The sequence below is a fragment of the Musca vetustissima genome, unplaced genomic scaffold (genome assembly GCF_032173495.1).
Source record: "Musca vetustissima isolate MV318-11 ecotype Yass unplaced genomic scaffold, APGP_CSIRO_Mvet_v1 utg1268, whole genome shotgun sequence".
Lineage (NCBI taxonomy): Eukaryota > Metazoa > Arthropoda > Insecta > Diptera > Muscidae > Musca > Musca vetustissima.
The window spans coordinates 345,285-361,385 of NW_026882850.1; the positions used below are offsets into that span (position 1 = coordinate 345,285).

Here is a 16,101-nt window from a genome sequence, read left to right on the forward strand (position 1 = left end):
AGAATTTGTTGCCGCACAGTGTAAAGAGAAATATATGGAGAGGAGAAACAAAAACGGAAACCTTGTTCCGAACATATGTGGGCGTATATAAGTTTTTGTTTTGTTTCTCCCATAAGCCATTGGCGGTATCGCTGCGGCCATAATAGTCAATTGTGGCACCTGCAAATGAGTGGTTAAACATTGTGAGAAAATAATAGACTCGTCATAGACCTTCCGTGACCATCAGGGAGCTCATACCACAGGGTACTCTTCTTTCTATCCATTTGTATAGCTACGCTTGGAATAAACACTTGTTAACCGCAGAGAGGGCGAGTAGAGCAGGGTGGAATTGCCGCCAGACAGACACGTAAAGTTCATTGAAAAGGCTACTTACGAAATTATGGAACAACAGTTCAATGGTAAATATTCAAGCTGTCAGTTGTGTTCGACAGAGTCGATAACAAATAATAATAATAAAATAAAACAAAGGAAAGGAAAAACATATTTTTGTTCTTTACCGCTCATTATCGGCAAGAATAGATATAATAGAAGACACCAATCTGTTTTTGACATAAATTATTGGAAAAAGTGAAATTATGGAAATTTGGAAATAAAATAAATCAAAAAAAAAATATTGAAAACGAAAATAAAAAAACATACGAATTGAAAAAAACCCTGGATGTGAACTACAGATAGCTGAAGAGCTTCTATGGAATAAGAAAAATACTCACCATTTTTAACTCAAGTGATTAAATTTCGTTTTGCAAAAGTGACGTGAAATAAACAAAATATTTGAGCTTGCCGATTTTTCTGTGAATTTTAATTGAATATTGAGTGTCGAAAAAAAATCTTGAAGTGCTTGCGGACATTAATTGCCTTCATGGGTTCACCAAATTCTGGCCTCTTAACCAAATTGAAAAACAATTTCATTTCGATGGGTTGTTTACCAGTGAAACCGAAACCGCTCGATCCCATACAGAGTATGTACATTTTGTATTTTTTATTTCATCACCAAAAAGCAAAAAATAAATAAAAAATATGACAGGTTGCAAATCGAAAAGGCAATATTTTCAAAGCCAGACACTTGGGCGTATGAGTTGTGACAACAGCATATTTTTATACCCTTCACCACACTGTGGTACAGGGTATTATGTCTTTGTGCATATGTTTGTAACAGGCAAAAATAATCGAGATAGACCCATGGTTCCTTTTGAGAATATGCATAGAATCACTTTCTGAATCGATTTATGCATGTCCGTCCGTCCGTCTGTCTGTCCGTCTGTCCATGTTAAATTGTAAACAAAGTACAGGTCGCATTTATGATCCGATTTGGATGAAATTTGGCACAGCTCATTTGTTTGGCCCAAGGACGAACCCTATTGAAATTGGGAAAAATCGGTTCAGATTTAGATATAGCTCCCATATATATTTTTGCCCGATTTACGGACTTTAGACCCTGAAAATCTTTCGATTTGCACGAAATTTGGCATAGCGTACTGAATTGAGCCACGAAAGATGTGTGCCAAGTTTCGTGAAAATCCGTTCAGATTTAGATATAGCTCCCATATATAGTTTCGGCCGATTTTTGGTAAATGGCGTACCACGAAATTTGGCATAGCGCACTGAATTAAGTCTAGAATGATGTGTGCAAAGTTTCGTGAAAATCGGTTCAGATTTAGATATAGCTCCCATATATATCTTCCTCCGATTTAAGGTAAATGGTGTGCCAAAGTCCTTATATATCTTTCGATTTGCATGAAATTTGGCATAACGTACTGAATTGAGGCTAGAATGATGTCTGCCCAGTTTCGCGAAAATCGGTCCAGATTTAGATATAGCTCCCATATATAGTTTCGTCCGATTTCATGTTAATGGTGCCCCAAAGTCCCTATATATCTTTCGATTTGCAGGAAATTTGGCATAACGTACTGAATTGAGCCTAGAATGATGTCTGCCCAGTTTCGAGAAAATCGGCCCAGATTCAGATATAGTTTCGTCCGATTTCATGTAAATGGTGCACCAAAGTCCCTATATATCCTTCGATATATTTGGATAGAGCTTCCATATATATTTTCGCCCGATTTTAAGTAAATTGGACATCAAACTCTTCATGCTAGTCAGGTTGACATCAAATTTTGCACAACGTACAAAATTGAGCATAGAATTACGTAGTTGCGTTTTCTAGAAGTACAGACATAGCCCAACAGATAACCTATTTATATTTGATTGAAGTCGATTTATATAACTTATGGATATATAGGTAGATTCACATTTAGATAAATATCACATATTTTATTTCATCCAATTTCATGTTAATAGTCCTGTTTAATATATCCATAGTGGTGAAGGGTATCATATAGTCGGCCCCTTCCGACTTTACTACTTTCCTTACTGGTTATAGATAATTTTTTAGGGTCCACATAAGTCGTAGATTTAAATGAATTTACACAAGACGTTGATTTTAAGAAAATGCTTTAAGGGGTTTTCAGGGACCAACACAGGGCGTATATGTTTTAAGAATAATCAGGGACCAACACAAAGGGTAGATTAAGGGAACCCCCCATTCTCGATTTTAAATTTTCAAGATTTTCTATGGGCTGGTAAATCAATACCAAAGCATGTTAAGGTTTGTAACTTTGCAGATATATATTTCAAGATTTAAAGGAAAATTAGAATAATTTACAAAATTTTTTGTTTGTTTTGTTGTTTTATGGGATTAAAGAAAAGTCCTTATTTTTGATGGCGGGCATGATAACTCCTCACTGGAACATCGGAATTCGAAAATTCCAACGGCGATAGAAAGGGCTCCCGTATAAACTAGGATTATTGACATCGCAAGGAAGATCTTGACCGATTGGATTTATCCTAGTCCATACGACAGCTATGCACTCACATAGAAACGTCCCAAAATTTGGAATCGATGGGATTATTAGTTTTTGACTTATCGTGCCCGCCATGCGCAAAAACGCTGTTTGGAGAAAAATGCGTTTAAAATTTTGAGAAGCCCTCTTGCCGTGACTAGCACAATAAATCGGCTATATCTTCAAGGGTTGTTGAGTTTTTCATAGAGACATTCTTGAATTAGTGTAGATTCATAGTAGCCTTAAGCGTGGAGTTTTTTTAGTTAAAAATTCAGAGGTCCTATTAGTGAGGATTTTTAAATAAATATTTTTTTTTTCAGAGGACCCTCGAGGTTTGACTTTTTTATGAATATTTTCTTAGCGTATCCTTGGCATTTTTAAGAATTTTTATTTTTGGGTACACACAAATATTAATTTAATTTTCTTTTTCGAGAACTAGGATTCCATGTTTTTTTAGATTATAACTAATTGCATGTAATATTTTAAAAATGTATTTATAGCGGACATTTTTAGAATTTTTTATACAAATTCGGCTTTTTGATTATAGAAGAGAATATGCATGGAATCACTTTCGATTTATGCATGTCCGTCTGTCCGTCCGTCATGTTAAATTGTAAAGAAAGTACAGATCGCATTTATTATTCGAATTGGATGAAATTTGGCACAGCTCATTTATTTGGGCCAGAGACGAACCCTATTGAAATTGGGAAAAATCGGTTCAGATTTAGATATAGCTGCCATATATATTTTCGTCCGATTTTTAGCAAATGGTTCACCAAAGAGTCACATTTAGTCCGATTGGCAAAACAATTTACACAACGTACTAATGTTGGTGTGGCCTAACGTGTGCTAAGTGTTATTGAAATCGGTTCAGATTTAGATATAGCTACCATATAAATAGTCAAATTTAAGAACCCATTGTACCAAATTTAGGCGAAAGTTAAGAACACGAAATGATGCCTATGCGTGGACCGATATATATTATCCTCGAACTTGATCTGCCTGCAGGCAAAACATATTTTGTACAAAATCTATGTTGTCGTTTAGAGGCTGGACAACATGATTAATCCGTCATAGAATTTTACGCTGATCAAAAATATGTATTTTATAGGGTTGGATTATTTCGATGAATTATAAACGATATAAATTTAAAAATGTACCTGGTTATTAATCGTTCGGTTAGGTCGGTTCACATATAGACACAGATCATATATGCAAAGTAGTTCACTTTCATGTCAATGGTCCTTCAAAAATGCGAGGTCTGTTAGGATGCATCTCTTGAATATAGCCAAAGTGGTAAAAGGTATCATATAGTCGGCGCCGTCCATACTGGTTAAATAAATATGAATATATTTAGGTTAATGAGGATGTCTAGGCGTATACGTATTGTCGTCATGTATACGCACTCATATATTCATATTTTGGTTAATGAGGATGTCTAGGCGTATACGTATTGTCGTCATGTATACGCACTCAAGAGCCAGTAGTGTAGTATTTCCTATATTATTTTGCACGAACCTGGTTTTTCTATTAAATATTTATTCAAGGGTCCCAACCCATTGATTTTGTACAAAATATTTTTTAAAACGAGCCATACATCTGTTACTTTTCTCAATATTTTTTGAGAGGATTCAGAAGCGTAAATTTTCAAATTAATGTTTTTTGCACCGTACCCACAGAGATATTCTTCTTCAGAAGATTCATAACTAAGGGCATGATATTATATTTGTTTTATATTACTCAGAATGGTATAGCTTGGGACTTGTCAAGGAATATTCCTTTGCAGGCGACTCACATGCTTCTATAGGATATCTAGGCGTATGCATATTACCATGTTGTATACGCACTCATATTTTGTTCATTGGATCCAAGCGATGATTTTTAAGAATATCTTGGTCTCAAATTGTGGTCCTTTTACAAAAATATGGATGTACTAATAATAATACGCCATAAATAGCCAGGTCAAATAAACGAAATTTTAAAGGAATGGTTTGAGAGAGGAATTATAAATTATGGGTTTTCTATTAAGAACTATTTCAGAAGGGGCCACAAAAGCCAATTTTCTAATAAATAATTTTTCGGAAGATCCGCATGCGTGATTTTTCTAATAAATTATCTGTCGAAAGACCCAAAAACGTCTATTTCTAAAGAATATTTTTCTCAATATTTTTTAAGAGGACCCACAATGTAGGATTTTAGTCGATTCGGAAGCGTGAATTCTCTAATAAATACATTTTCAAAAGATCCAAAACTATGGGTCATAAAAAGCAATAACATTGATTATGAGAGACGTTGGTGCGTATGATTAGTGTCGGTATGTATACGCCATATGATTTTTTCTCATCTCGAAGTTTTGATTATAAGATACATGGGTGCGTATGCTAAGTGTCAGTACGTATACGCCCCTAGATGATTAGTTTAAATAGACAAACATTTAAAAGGAATGACTTGTCAGAACCGGAATAAAGCGTAAAATTATATTTATAAAACCAAAGTAAAGGATTTTTTATATTTACCTGAAGGAAATGATAATCTCTAATAAATAATTTTTCAGAGGACACACAATCGAGGATGTGGAAGTAAATGTTATTAGAATACCTTCTCTAATAAATAATTTTTCAGAGGACCCATATTCATGCGGATTTTTAAAATAATATTTTTGTATTTAAGGTGTCTGTCTGTCGATGTTAAATTGTAACAATGTACTGATGATTTATAAGTGCGAATTTGTTTAATAAATCATTTCTCAGAGGAGATTCCGTGTGTAGATACCATAATTCCTAATTTTTAGAACACCCACATGCGTGGATTTCTGAAAGAATATTTTTTCGGTGGGCCTACAAGTGTGAATTTTGTAATAAATATTTTTTCTTCTCAACTCGAGGATTTATACTAATAGAACAGTTTTGGGTCCCACGTATGATAGAATTTTTATTAAATATTTCTTCACCAGACCCAAATGTGTGGATTTTGCAATAAATAATTTTTAGAGGCCCCAGCAGCGTGGATTTGCTATTCAATCATTTTCCAAAGAACTCTCAGAAGTGGATTTGCTAATAAATAATTTTGATTATGGAAGACATGGGTGCGTATGACTGGTGTCGGTATGTATACGTACTAGGTAACCAGTTTAAATGGCGGGCTACTTTTTAAAGATAGATCTTTTTGGAGATCTCTTTGCTAGGAATTTTAGGAAGAATAAAAAAAATGTGAATTTTGAAATAAATAATTTTTAGAGGCCCACAAGCTAAGGTTAATTTTTCCAATATTTTTCAGAGAACCCTCAGAGGTGGATTTTCTAATAAATAATTTTTCAGAAGACCCACAAACGTGGATTTTCTAATCAATAATTGTCGAAAACGGAATTCATGCGTTAGGGGCGTATGAGTACCGTCATAACTTATACGCCTCAAAATTTTATTATCTTTTTTTTTTTTTGAAATCTTCACTTCAGTTTCTTGATCTCTTTCACTTAAGAAGCAAAAACAAACCATAATGACCCCCTATAATATCATGTAAATAAATTATCAAACATTTGTTGTTTTTGTAGCATTTCATTTACATATTTTTTTTTTGAAGCTCGTGGTCATTTCCAGATATCTGCAAAGACAGCTGCAAAATTTGAATAACAGCCATTAAATTTATTCACACTCGAGGGAATCGAATCGGTCGGGACAAATCTAATCTCAAAACAACATTACAAATGGCCACACACTTACCTAGGATGTTGTTGTGATAATTTTTATTTTATTCTTATCCTAGGGATGACCACAACAACAGAAAATCTCCAGCTAGAACAAATTCCAGACTAGTAAATGATCAGCAAACAAACCAACCAACAACAAAAAATATTTTATTTCTATTTGCATGAATTTTGATATAAGAAATTCAATTTAGTTTATTTTTTTTATGATTTCTCTTTTCATAATTGCGTAGAGAAAAAAGAAATGGCAAATGCCATGAAATCGAGAACTTGGCGGGGCTGAAGTTGTAGTTGTGTCAAGTCTGGGATGAATAAATTTTCAACATTGGGTTTTCTGTTAATGATTTTTTTCTGCTTCTTCTTGAAAGCATAAAATAAAAAATATAGAAATAAAAATACAACAGCAACAACAACAATATTGCATACATAATCAGTGAAGCAGAATGTGTTCTGCTTTAATGTGAAATGTCTTTATTCTTGGGTTGGTAGTAAAGCGAGCTGGATGGCTGGCTGCTTGGCTGGTAAGCAAGCAAGCGGATAATGTTAATAGTATTATAGCAACGAATTATAATTATTAAATGGATTTAATATTTTAAATACGGTATTTGGAGTGTGAAAAACTGTTGAAGATATGGATATTTGACATGGAGATTTGATTATGAGAGACATGGGTGCGTATGACTGGTGACGGTATGTATACGCACTAGGTAGCTTGATTAAATAGGACGAAATTTTTTAAAGTAATAATTTTTCACAATTCACACTCTCTGGAATTTTGAGAAGAATATTTTTTACAGGATCAACAAGCTATAAGTTTTCTATAAATAGTTTTCAGAAGGTTCACAAACGTGAATTGTTGAAAGAATCAATTTTCGGAGCACCCGTTAGCTTTAATTTTCTAATAAATATTTTTAGAGCGCCCATAAGTCTGAATTTCTTTTAGTGAATTTTATTTAATGAATTTTATATTAATAGAAAATGATAATGTTTAAGATTTCATATGAATAGGGGCTTTTGATTATGAGAGACATGGGTGCGTATGACTGGTGACGGTATGTATACGCACTAGGTAAGCTGCTAAAATTGGAGGGATTTTACAAATCATAATTTTTCACAAGTCATACACTTCGGAATTTTGAGAAAAATAATTTTTTTTTGCAGTATCAACAAGCCATAATTTTTCTGTATATAGTTTTCAGAAGGGTCACAAAAGTGGATTGTTGAAAGAATAAATTTTCGGTCCATGAGTGGTTTAATTTTCTAATAAATTAAAACAGACTTATAAAAAACTATATTTTTAACTCAATTCTATAATCTAAAGTGTATTTGGAATATGAAAATGTTTAAGATTTCATCTGAATAGGGAGTTTTGATTATGGAAGGCATGGGTGCGTATGACTGGTGACGGTATGGATACGCACTAGGTAACCTGATTAAATGGGGTGGTAGTTTTAATAGAAATATTTTTTTTCGGTGGTCTCTATGTATCTGGAATTTTGAAACGAATAATTTTTCAGTGTATCAATATGCGTGAATTTTTTAGTGAATATTTTTTCAGAAGGACCACAGACGTGGATTGTTAAAATAACATTTTTTCCGAGTAACTACAAGCGCGAATTTTAAAATAAATATTTTGTTAAAGTACCACAAAAGTGGATTTTCTAATAGATTTTAAAAAAAAACTATTTTTATTTATTACAAAAAAATCTTAGTTGGAACCTGAAAACGTGTACGATTTCATTTGAACAGAGAATTTTGATTATGGAAGACATGGGTGCGTATGACTAGTGTCGGCATATATACGCACTAGCTAACCCGTTTAAATGGAAGGCTATTTTTAAAAGGAAGATCTTTTCGGAGGTCTCTATATAAAGAATTTTGAGAAGAGTACTTTTTCATAGCACCAACTAAGCTTAGATTTTATTAGAAAATATTTTTCCGAAGAACCACAAATGTGGAATGTTGAAATAATAATTGTTCGAAGCAATCGCAATCGGGAATTTTCTTAAAAGGAATTAAGATCAATAGCGCAAATTTTCTAATAAATAAAAATCGATTTATAAAACATCCATTTTTATTTATTAGAGGAAGAAAATCATAGTTGGGATATGAAAAGTTTTAAAAGTTTATCTAAACAGGGGTTTTTGATTATGGGAGACATGGGTGCGTATGACTAGTGTCGGTATGTATACGCACTACGTAACCAAATTGAATATCAGGCTTCTCTTTAAAATCCAATTGATTTTCTATTATCTATTTTTAGCAGGATCTAACATGTGTGGATTTTCTAGTTAATAATATTTTTCAAGAACCACAATCGTGAATCTTCTTTATCAGGAATTTTATATTTCTATATCAGGAATTTTGAGAATAATTTGAGTGAATTTGTTAGTGAATATTTTTTTCAGAAGGACCACAAACATGGATTGTTTAAAGAATATTTTTTTCCGAGTAACTAGAAGCCTGAATTTTCAAATAAATGTTTTTGAACAATCTACAAGCCTTGATTTTTTATTTATTAGAAAAAATTCGTAATTGGGATCTGAAAATGTGTACGATTTTATCTGAAAACAGATTTTTGATTATGGTAGACATGGGTGCGTATGATTAGTGTCGGTATGTATGCGCACTAGATAACCCAGTTGAAATATCAGGATCCTCATCAAAAAACAATGGATTTTCCAATAAATATTTTTCTCAGGACCGACAAAGAGTATAATTTCTTTGAAATAATATTTCTGAGACCCAAAAATAAATAATTTTGCAGAGGAATTTCAAGTTTATATTTTCTAAATAATCGTAGATTTTCAAATAATATTTGTTTTTAAAGTCTCACAAACGTGGACATTTTTTAGAGGACCCTAAGTCATGGATTTTCATAGCAATAACTGAAAAACGTAATTTTTCTTATACATAATTTTTCAAAAGAGTCGGAAGAGCAGTTATTTTTAAAGAATAATTTTATTCAGATCTTCCACAAGAGTGAATATTCCAATAAGAGACATTGGTGCGTATGTTTAATGTCAGTATGTATACGCATTAGGTAAACCGTTTAAATATTTCTTACTTACTTAGCTGGCTTGTTACCGAACGGTTGTTCCATAAGTCGAGCTTAAAAAAGATTTCCAAGCACGACGGTCTTGTGCGCAAATACACCAATTTGGAAGACCACGTTCCAAGATGTTGTTTTCTACTTCTACGGGAACCATCAGTAGGCTCGCTTTTATATGTCTTTTGAGCTGGGGAATTCTCATTCATTCGCACAATCGATTGACTATGTCGATGTGCGCGTATAAATTGTAAAGCTCGTGGTTCATTCGACGCCGAATTTTTCTTTCAAACTCTCCAAGAGCTGCCTCATCTGCTTGCATAAGTAGCCATGCTTCAGATCCATTTAACAGCATGGCGGGTAGTATCAGCGTCTTGTAAAGTGTGAGTTTGGTCTGGCGGGAGGTTGCCTTGTTTCTAAACTGCTTACTTAGACCAAAGTAGCATTTGTTGGCCATCACAATCCTTCTCCGAACTTCAAAACTCATGTCATTCGTTTTATTTATGGCGGTATTGAGGTATATACAATTTTTAACTACCTTGAAGCTGTAGTTCTCAAGTTCCACAGTTGGTCCTAGTCTACTGGACGTCTTGTGCTTGGTCTTCTCGCCGTTTACTGCCAGACCCACTTTGGCAAACCCACTTCTCAATTTGTTCAAAGGTGGCTGTTACCGTTCGCAATGTTCGACCCATTATATCGATGTCATCGGTTGCGTAGGCGAGTAACATGTGTTGTTTGGTGTACAGAGTGCCATTTCTGTTCACCTTTCCGTCTCGTATGACCTTTTCCAGCAGGATGTTAAAAAGATCACACGACAAACTGTTACCTTGTCTGAATCCCCGTTCGGTATTGAAGGGCTCCGATAGGTCCTTTCCTTTAACTGCTGACCTTGTGCCACTTAAAGTTATCCTGCATAGCCGTATTAATTTTGCAGGAATATCGAACGTAGACATTGCTTTAAACAACTCTGAACGGATAGGGCTGTCGAATGCGGCTTTATAGTCGACAAATAGGTGGTATGTGTCGATGTGTTTTTCGTGGGTAGTTTTCAGGATTTGGTGCAGAGTGAAAATCTGGTCAATGTGTATTTGCCATGTATGAAGCCGCATTGGTATGGTCCAATGATGTTATTGACCGTTGGCTTCAATCGTTCACACAGCACATTGGATAGCACTTTATATGCGATGGGAAGGAGACTTATACCTCTATAGTTGGCACATATCGTCTTGTCTCCTTTTTTGTGCACGAGACACAGCATGCTGAGGTACCAATCATTGGGCAGGCAAATTGTACTAATCAGCTGATGCATGCTGCTGACCAGCATCTGGCCACCAGTCTTGAATAGTTCGGCTGGTAACCCATCGGCTCCAGCGTGGATTTTCTATTTAAAAATATTAAGAGCGTATTTTATTTAAGAATATTTTTCAGAGCTACCTTATATTTGGAATTTTGAGAAGATAAAGATATATTTTTAGAGGACCCACAAAGCTGGGCATATGAATTTAGGGAACTAAGAAGCATGTTGCTACATCCATGATATATATTTTTCATTATATCACAGAAAAAAAAATGTATATTCAATATTTTTCAGAAGATCCATAAACCTTGAAATCGATTTCAAAATATCTGTAGTATCAGCATTAAGTACAATAAAATGAAGACATCTAAACGTATACTTCTTGGCATAATGTATAGTACTTTTTAACAAGACCTACAATTGTGATCTTCATTATTTAAGAGAACATTTTCATTATTTCAGAATATTAATTTTTTTACAGAATTGAGATTTTTATAGAATATTTTTTTTCAATTAATTTTTGTACATAAATCAGAAGGCGTATACGTGTTGCTATCATGTGTATGGGGAACCCGCAAAGGGAGATTTGCAAATAAATAATTTATGTGATGACTCGCGAGCGTGGATTTTCAAATACGTGTTCTTAGGAGTCGCATGCCATAATCAAAAGTTTCACCGTTTTTTAATATTAAGTTTTATTGCCCTATTTTAAGTCAATATTGTTTACTATTGGGACACTTTAACGTATACGTGTTATCATCATGTATACGCACTGACCATGTTTTCATGAGGTGCAGAAATGTGGATTTTGCAATATATATTTTTCAGAAGACCCAAAAGTCTGTATTTTTTTAAAGAACAGTTTCTTCACGGGGGCTCAATCGTGATTTTTTTTCAGAGATATTCTTCAGCATACTCATCATGCATACTTACAGACATTCTCAGAAGAATCAACTAGAAAATGTTCTTACAAACTAGTGGAAATGTTCTTATTTTTTTAGGAAGACTCGGATTATTTTTTTTTTTTTTTGTAAAAAATAAAAAGTCCGGGGTTTTTAAAATAGTTTTTGAAAGACCCATATGAGTGGAGTGTTAAAAAATATTTTTTAGAGGACCTACATACATGAGATTTGGAAACTTTTTCTTTAAGAGCGTATACATTTATTTAGAGGTATTTAGGGTAGGATTTCTAGTGCGTATACGTGTTGTAATCACGTATACGCACCAATACTCTTTTATAAATATTTTATATTTGATTTAATCGTATTTATTATTCAATTAATATTAAATAATTTTCTTATGCTACTGTTGTTGGTTTTTTTCATTACAGCCATGAAAGCCGCATTACTTATACAACGCTGGTATCGACGTCACAATGCCCGCATGGAAATCAAAAGACGTTACACTTGGTCGATATTCACCAATTTGGAGTATGCCGGTGAACAGGATCAGGTGGAGGTAGGTAAACATAGGATATGTATAAGAATCGATATATTTTAAGGAGGTTCACAAGGATATTTAAAATTATTATTAAAAAAACATTTTTTGGGGATATACCCAAGGTGTGGATTTATTAAAAAATATTTTTTCAAAGATCCAAAAGGCATGGATTTAAAAAAAAAACTTTTTCAATCATCCACATGGAGTGTTTTCTTAAAAAATACTTTTAAGGAGGTACACAAGGTACAATATTAGCTGGGATTAAAAATGTATGACTATATTTTAAGGACTGGCATCTATTAAAATAAATTTATTGATATTGGTAACCCATTGCGTATACGTATTGTCACAACGTATACGCCATCATGGTAATTAATAAAAAATTTTGTATTTTCTGTATTTTATTGTTTACTTTTGGTATATTTTTACACGTAAAATCAACGACCATAGTAAAACCCTGTGGTTTCAATTCGCATTGATTTGATTTTTGTGGTCTCCCCAAATAGCAAAATGTTAATTAGTTTTCTCTAATAGTTTTTTTCTGTTTTTCTCTATCCTTAACAATAGTTTTCATAGCCGTTTGTTTTTTGTATACCCAGTTATTTTGTGGTCGCATTTAGTTGGATTTTTGTGGTTCACATTTACAGGTTTTTTTGTTCGATTTCGTTTTGTCACAACCTGGTAGAAAATGAAATAACCTCTAAAAAAATCGACGTCATGCCATTACAAAAATAAATGAATAAAAAAAACCATGCTGACCAACATTTATATGGCTGCAATATTCAATATCACATAAAAGTAGAGAAACAAATAAACAACGAGTACGAAAAATAAAAAAAAAAACTACAATTTAAAATTTAACTGGAAATTGTTGTTCGTTTCACAGTTCTGATGAAATTTATGACGAAATAAATTTTAATCGACAAACATATATATTGTGGTTGACAATTATGACCTCAATTATTTTTTTTTTGGTTTATGTTTGTAACAGGCAAAAGGAAACGAGATAGACACATGGTTCCTTTTGAGAATATGCATAGAATCACTTTCTAAGTCGATTTATGCATGTCCGTCCGTCCGTCCGTCCGCCTGTCTGTCCATGTTAAATTGTAAACAAAGTACAGGTCGCATTTATGATCCGAATTGGATGAAATTTGGCTTAGGTCACTTATTCGGCCCAAGGACGAACCCTATTGAAATTGGGGAAAATCGGTTCAGATTTAGATATAGCTCCCATATATATATATATATATATATATTTAACCGATTTAATGTAAACGATTTGCACGAAAATTGGTACAGTCTAATCATTTAGGTCTAGAATGATGTCTGCCAAGTTTCGTGAAAATCGGTCCAGATTTAGATATAGCTCCCATATTTAGTTTCGTCCGATTTCATGTAAATGGTGCACCAAAGTCCCTATATATCCTTCGATTTGCACGAAATTTGGCAGAGCGTAATGAATTAGGTCTAGAATGATGTCTGCCAAGTTTCGTGAAAATTGGTCCAGATTTAGATATAGCTCCCATATTTAGTTTCGTCCGATTTCATGTAAATGGTGCACCAAAGTCCCTAGATATCCTTCGATTTGCAAGAAATTTGGCAGAGCGTAATGAATTAAGTCTAGAATGATGTCTGCCAAGTTTTGAGAAAATCGGTCCAGATTTAGATATAGCTCCCATATATAGTTTCGTCCGATTTCATGTAAATGGTGCACCAAAGTCCCTAGATATCCTTCGATTTGCAAGAAATTTGGCAGAGCGTAATGAATTAAGTCTAGAATGATGTGTGCTTAGTTTTGAGAAAATCGGTCCAGATTTAGATATAGCTCCCATATATAGTTTCGTCCGATTTAAAGTAAATGGTGCACCAAAGTCCCTATATCTCATTCGATTTGCATGAAATTTGGCACAGCGTAATGAATTAAGTCTAGAATGATGTGTGCTAAGTTTCGTGAAAATCGGTTCAGATTAAGATATAGCTCTTATATATATAGTTTCGTCCGATTTTATGTAAATGGTGCACCAAAGTCTCTATATATCTTTTGATTTACACGAAATTTTTCATAGTGTACTGAATTGAGTCTTGAATGACGTGTGTTAAGTTTCGAGTAAATCGGTTCAGATTTAAATATAGCTCTATATATAGTTTCGTCCGATTTTATGTAAATGGTCCACTAAAATCCCTATATATCTTTCGGTTTGCACGAAATTTGGCACAGCGTTATGAATTAGGTGATTTGTGTTTCCTGAAATCGGTTCAGATTTAGATATAGCTTCTATTTAGTATAGGTTGCAGAATGACATGGTTATGGATCCAATTTCATTTTAGTGGTCCATTAAAAATGTGACGTCTGTTAGGATTCATCTGTTGAATATACCCAAAGTGGTGAAGGGTATCATATAGTCGGCCACGTCCGACTTTACTACTTTCTTTACTGGTTTCACTGTGTCCATTAAGTGGCATGGAATCCCTTTTGGCTAGCCTAAAGTAAATTACATTAATAATTAATAGACAAATACACCGTTGTCATTAATGAGTGTCATCCGTTGGCTGACGTTCTCTTCGTCTCTATTAATTATTGATGTCGATTTTTCGGCGTAAAACGTCATCATCAAATAGTAAATACAGCCACAAATTAAATACCTTAACCTTGACATTAAATTTAGTCGGACAAACCCAAAGGTTTTCTTGTGTACCAACGTCTTTGGGACACAAGAGAGCGTATACGTTGTATCAATACGTATACGCACTAATAGACTTTTTAATTAAAAGGAGGGTATACAAGAGCAAGGATTATTTAAAAAATAATCAAGTAGGGAATTTGTAAAAAATATTTTTCAAAGTAGTCCTACAATGTGCGGATTTTCCAAATCATTTATACCCTACAACCCTATACACACCTATGTTGTCAGGGTATTATAGCGGTGTGCAGCCTTAAGAGTTTGTAATGCACCGAAATATTGATCCTAGAACCACCTTTAAGTATACCGATCGTCATATCTCGACTAGCTGAGTCGATCTAGACATGTGTGTCCGGCCACAGTTATGGACCAATCTTCACGAAATTTTGCATGTAGGATGGGTTCTGGCCAATGAAGACCCCTATTGTTTTTGGTAAAGATCGGCTAATATTTAGGGGATGAAATGGACCAAATACTTAATTTTTGTTGGTTTTTCTGGTCACTCCAGAGGCTGAAGTTATCGCCCTAACACCACGAAATTTTACATGGAGAAGGGAATCTGGCCAAAGAATAAGCATGCCTCTTTTGACAAACATCGGTCCATATTTAGCGGGTCAAATGGACCCTGATTTTTGTGTGAAAAACGACAACTTTTGTATTCTATATCGTATATTTTTTACACCTGAATGACATAGGACCGAGAAGTTGATAGTATATCCAAGAGGAGTGGTTGACCTTTAAATTGATACCAATTATATTGTCGTAGGTACTCGGATGCGGGAGTTACACTTAAATATTTACAAATGTCTATGTATTCAGATATTATTTAGCAAACCCATTACCACACTAGAAGCGGGAAATGCAGCGCAAATCGCTTTGAAATTTTCAATGAGGTTTCAGTTATGGTCAACGACAACGCCTATAATTTTCGTTTATAATCAGATAATAATTTTGGGATGAAGTGGACCGAAAACTTAATTTTTTGTGTTTTTTTTTCGAGTCGATTTGCAGGCCACAATTATAAGCCAAACATCACAACACAACCCAAGGTGAAGGGAAGCTGGACAAGTAAATAGAAGGGCTGTACT

At 33.9% G+C, this 16,101-nt stretch overlaps 1 protein-coding gene across 1 annotated transcript in view; it reads left to right on the top strand.

Annotated features, from left to right (window-relative positions):
• LOC133329538 (serine/threonine-protein phosphatase rdgC) overlaps positions 1-16,101 on the top strand; it is a 92,430-nt gene that overhangs the window by 30,513 nt on the left and 45,816 nt on the right. The window contains exon 2 of the mRNA XM_061538013.1: positions 12,220-12,347. Within this exon, the coding sequence (XP_061393997.1) occupies positions 12,220-12,347 (128 nt within the window). The remainder of the gene's footprint in view (positions 1-12,219; positions 12,348-16,101) is intronic.